This window comes from Morone saxatilis, unplaced genomic scaffold (assembly GCF_004916995.1).
Source record: "Morone saxatilis isolate NCDOM2014 unplaced genomic scaffold, NCSU_SB_2.0 Contig18, whole genome shotgun sequence".
NCBI classification, from domain to species: domain Eukaryota; kingdom Metazoa; phylum Chordata; class Actinopteri; family Moronidae; genus Morone; species Morone saxatilis.
The window spans coordinates 8,506,555-8,510,888 of record NW_023339740.1 but is presented as its reverse complement, the minus strand read 5'-3'; the positions used below and the strand labels follow the sequence as shown (position 1 = coordinate 8,510,888).

The 4,334-nt window shown below is 38.6% G+C and overlaps 2 protein-coding genes across 2 annotated transcripts in view; both read left to right on the top strand.

Annotated features, from left to right (window-relative positions):
• The window catches only part of LOC118328821 (interferon-induced GTP-binding protein Mx-like), an 8,956-nt gene extending 7,596 nt beyond the window's left edge, over nucleotides 1-1,360 (top strand). The window contains 1 exon segment of the mRNA XM_035662734.1: nucleotides 156-1,360. Coding sequence (XP_035518627.1) covers nucleotides 156-416 — 261 coding nt within the window. The 3' untranslated portion in view covers nucleotides 417-1,360.
• Nucleotides 1,361-3,153: 1,793 nt separating this feature from the next.
• Nucleotides 3,154-4,334, top strand: part of LOC118328103 (interferon-induced GTP-binding protein Mx-like) — a 4,696-nt gene continuing 3,515 nt past the window's right edge. Inside the window, exon 1 of the mRNA XM_035661708.1 lies at nucleotides 3,154-3,344. Coding sequence (XP_035517601.1) covers nucleotides 3,158-3,344 — 187 coding nt within the window. The 5' untranslated portion in view covers nucleotides 3,154-3,157. The remainder of the gene's footprint in view (nucleotides 3,345-4,334) is intronic.

Genomic DNA, 4,334 nt, shown 5'->3' with positions numbered 1-4,334 from the left:
AGTCTTATTGCAGTGGGGAGGAATAGTGAAATCATAGTAATAATTAGTTCAGTCAGACAACTCATGTTTGAAATGTTTATTACAGCAGTAAGTATCTAGACTTGACTTCATTAGCAAATACCTTAAACTACTACTTTCCCCTCTCCAAACCACAGATTGCTGGCCAGCGTCTGGCTGACCAGATCCCCCTGGTGATCCGCTACCAGATGTTGCAGGAGTCTGCCATCCAACTGCAGAGAGAGATGCTGCAGATGCTTCAGGACAAAGAGAAAAACAAGGTCCTGCTTCACGAAGACTCTGGCATAACAAACAAGAGAATCCACCTTCAGAAGCGCCTTGAGCGCCTGTCAAAGGCACGCCTTCTGTTGATTGACTTCAGCATGAACATATACAACTTCAACACAACACAACTGTAGTGCAAACCAGATTTTTAATAGAAGAAGACGCTCAGATATTATATTGGTTACATAGATTTATATGTTTTTGGCATAATTAGTCATGTATTTTATTAAAATAAAAAGAGGGAGTTGTTACATTATCAGATTATATATTCTATTATGTGCTTATGTTTCATGAATAATTTCAGACGTATTCCATTCCATGTTAGTTATTGTGCATATTTTGTTGTGTTTGTTGTTTTTTTCTGGGTTTTTGAGTAGTATAGTTTTGCTTTTGATTTGACACCCTACATTGAACCACAAGAGCTGCCTCTAAATTAATCTGAAGCAGGCATGTTTGGTCTAAGCATATATTTTAGGGGTTCAGCTTTACAGACATTTTCACCAGTAATAACAGAAAAAGTACAGTTTTAACTAATAATATTAATATTGAGGCTCAGTTCCATTGGAGTGTCCCAGTGAGCCATCATTGTAAGAGGGTCCAACAGGAGGGAGGTGTGTCTACTCTTTTGAAGCACTTTCCCCACAAGAACTTTATTTAACAACATTTAATAACGTAAAACTTAAGTAGCATTAATGTAATATTAGGTTAAAATACTAGTTATATATTCAAGAATCCTAATTTACCACCGCACACAGAAATGACTTTACTGTGATTTATTAGGAGTGAGCGACGTGTTTCGCCTGTAGCTTCCTCAAGTTTGCTGATCCAAAGGGGAATCATTACAGTGTGCCAGGTTTGATTTTTAACTACATGACTGTTTGTTTATGAGTCATAGCCCACTAGTTATATATTTCTTGTAGAGTGTACAGTGAGAAATGAACAAGTTAGCTAATAAATATAAGGTTAGACTGGTTGTTTGTAATGGTGGTGTGTACAGTATAACAGTCAAGAACTGTAAAACCATGTGCCAAAGATTGTAATGTTTACATGACTTATCCTCTAAAATAAACAGAAAATAAACAAATAACGTAAATTCTCTTGTATTGCTGAAGCTAGTGTTTGATTTTAATGAATTTTCTTTATGAGTGCCTCAAATAGGTATAGTGTATTGATAATGCATCACATACAAAATTGACATAAGGTTATTTACTTGAGTTTTTTGTAAAATAATTTTTGCTAACTTTGTTGACAAACACATAATCACGTTACGCACCTTAATTTGCCCAGCATTACTTCAACATTCCACTTTGGCTTTCTTACAGGTTTTTGTATATTTTACATTTTAATTAAAGTAACTTTCTTTTTGAGCAGCTGTTTTCTGTTGCATATTTGTGACCACTACTGAGGTGTTGTTGCTCTAGAACATTTGCTTAAAAGAAGTATCTCACATTCCCATTTTGCACATTTTTGTTTCTATGAAAACATGGCAGAATGCAGAGTAAAATATATTATAGAGTCATAATGTGGAGACTTAGACCCATTGTTCATATAATTCAAAAAGGAGTTTTACTTTATAAGTGTGACACTAGGCAGATCTAGAGGGGTGGCATCGGGGGCAGCTGTCACCCCTAAAATTGTCTGGCCACCCCAGTTTGGTGCCAAATTCTGCCAAATTTAATACATTAGCTTAGATTTTTGTTTTTAAATAACTGAGGTGAGAATTTAAGAAAGAAAATTTGAACTTCTCTCTCAAGCTCTCTTACATTCTTGACTACTTTTCTTACTTTTCTTTTGTAAAACCACATGCAACATCAGGAATGCCTTTTACTGAAGGTGTGTGGTGTTGATGCATGACACACAAAGAATATAAGTCATTAAGAAGCTGAGTGCATGCAGTAGGGGTCAAAGGACAAATAGTATTTATTTAGCCCACAAATGTAATAATCCAATCATTATGATTAATCTTAAACATAATAATCAAAATTAGATTTTACATTATTAATGATGTTGTTTAAAACGTATCTTTACTTGCGTTGGACAAACAATTTGTGGACCGTGAAAACAAAATGGTTTTTTTTCTCTCGACTTCTCGGAAAGCAAAGGTAACATTGGTGAATCCCAGAAAGCAATGGATACTAACCTAATAATAACTAATCGTGGATATGAACAAAGAAAAGAGAAAATTTGTTTGTATATCTCTCCTGTGACAGCAGGTTTTTCACCCCACATTCAAGTGTGACCACAGGGAGAGTGGTGTGCTTTTCACGTGACAGTGAAGACTGATATCGCTGGAATAAACTGTAGAGCGTTGTGTCATGTATGAATGGTTTATTCAGGAATGCAACTTTTAAATAAAAAAAAAAAGCAGAAAAAAAGTAACAAAAACATCTCTGACAATGGGCCCATAAAAGAGGTCCACAGACGAACTGTTTGTGCCATTAGAATTTAGTTTTTGAGTTCAAATATGTCATTTGAGAAGCTTTTCTAAGCAAACATTGATATATGTGATTGCTTGTGATTGACGCATATATTTTCGCCACCCCTTAAAGTCGCCATGCCACCAAGCCACCCCATGAATATCTCTCTAAAACCACCTGTTATCTATTTTACATAAAATGTGCCTAAGTTGAATTTACAGTATATTACCTCAAGTATTGACCCTGACTAGTCAACTAGGTAGGCTCCTTCACAAAACCTTAAAACTAAAGCATTTGTCACATGAGGAACACACCCTATTTTTCTGGTTGCAGCACGATGTGCACTATTTACATCCGTCACACTGAGCTGATTAAAAGCTGACTTTCGACAACACTGGCAAGAATTTTCATTTAGTTATCTTTCATTTCCTTTTTACAGGAGACAAGAAGTCCTCATCATGAACACTCTGAACCAGCAGTATGAGGAGAAGGTGCGTCCCTGCATTGACCTCATTGACTCTCTTCGCTCTCTGGGTGTAGAGAAGGACTTGGCGCTGCCTGCTATCGCCGTGATTGGAGACCAAAGCTCGGGGAAGAGCTCCGTGTTGGAGGCGCTGTCAGGGGTGGCTCTGCCGAGAGGGAGTGGTAAGTTACAGTCAGTGGCAATCTATCTAGCTTTGTTTTGGTTTCCTCCATCATTTTGCTAGATGCTTCATACTGTTCAATAGTTGAATTTTTTCCATCTGCCTTTTGGCACTGACTCCTCATTTTTAATGTGACTCACACTTGAGCTGGTGCATCACATTGAGGTGAATGTTACTTGTTGCTTCCCCTAAAGAATCTACTGTGTAAATGATTAATAGACCATCTTAGGTGTTAAGGTTTTGCTCACTGTGTAATTTGCAGAGATCCCTGCCTCGACTTGAAGAGCAGATAGAGGAGAAACTACAACAGACTCGTGCAGAGCTGGAGAGATATGGCAACGACGGACCTCCATCCCCTTGACCGGCAGCCTGAGAGAACTCCATCTTCCCTCATTGGATGTACTCCTTTCCACACCTACAATACGAGTTTAACCTGCCTCATTCACCCAAACATGGAATTTTGTTCTTTTTAATACATATGAAAACACCCATGTAAACCAACTTGTTTCAGAAAGGTGACAGGCGTTCACTCAAGGAATGCCCATCAGTCCTGACTAAAGGGGAAGGGAACTCAAGGTGTGGGAGACCAGGCCTCAAAACTGTCCTTTATCCCTACACTCTCAGAAAAGAAAGCGTGTATGGGGAAGTGGAAATTCCCACCCTGGACCCGCTCAAGAGGAGAAAACCCTGTTGGTGTTCTCCATTTTGAATCTGGGTCCCTACAAACGTCAAACAAGCAGGACTCTTTCATGGCAAGCAACTGGTTGTTTTTGGTGTTCAGTTTAAACGAAGAAAAACTTCTGAGGAGAGGGTGGGAGGAGTATGAAAGAAAGAGGTTTACCCCGTGGGAAAGGAGAAGCTTGCCGGGCTTTCATCAACTACAAGACTTCTGAGTTCACTGGGCTCAAAGGATGCCAGAATCAAACCAGCCCTGGAAAGACACCAGCCTTGTCAAGAGAACTAAAAGGGAACATAGGAGGGTATACTGGAG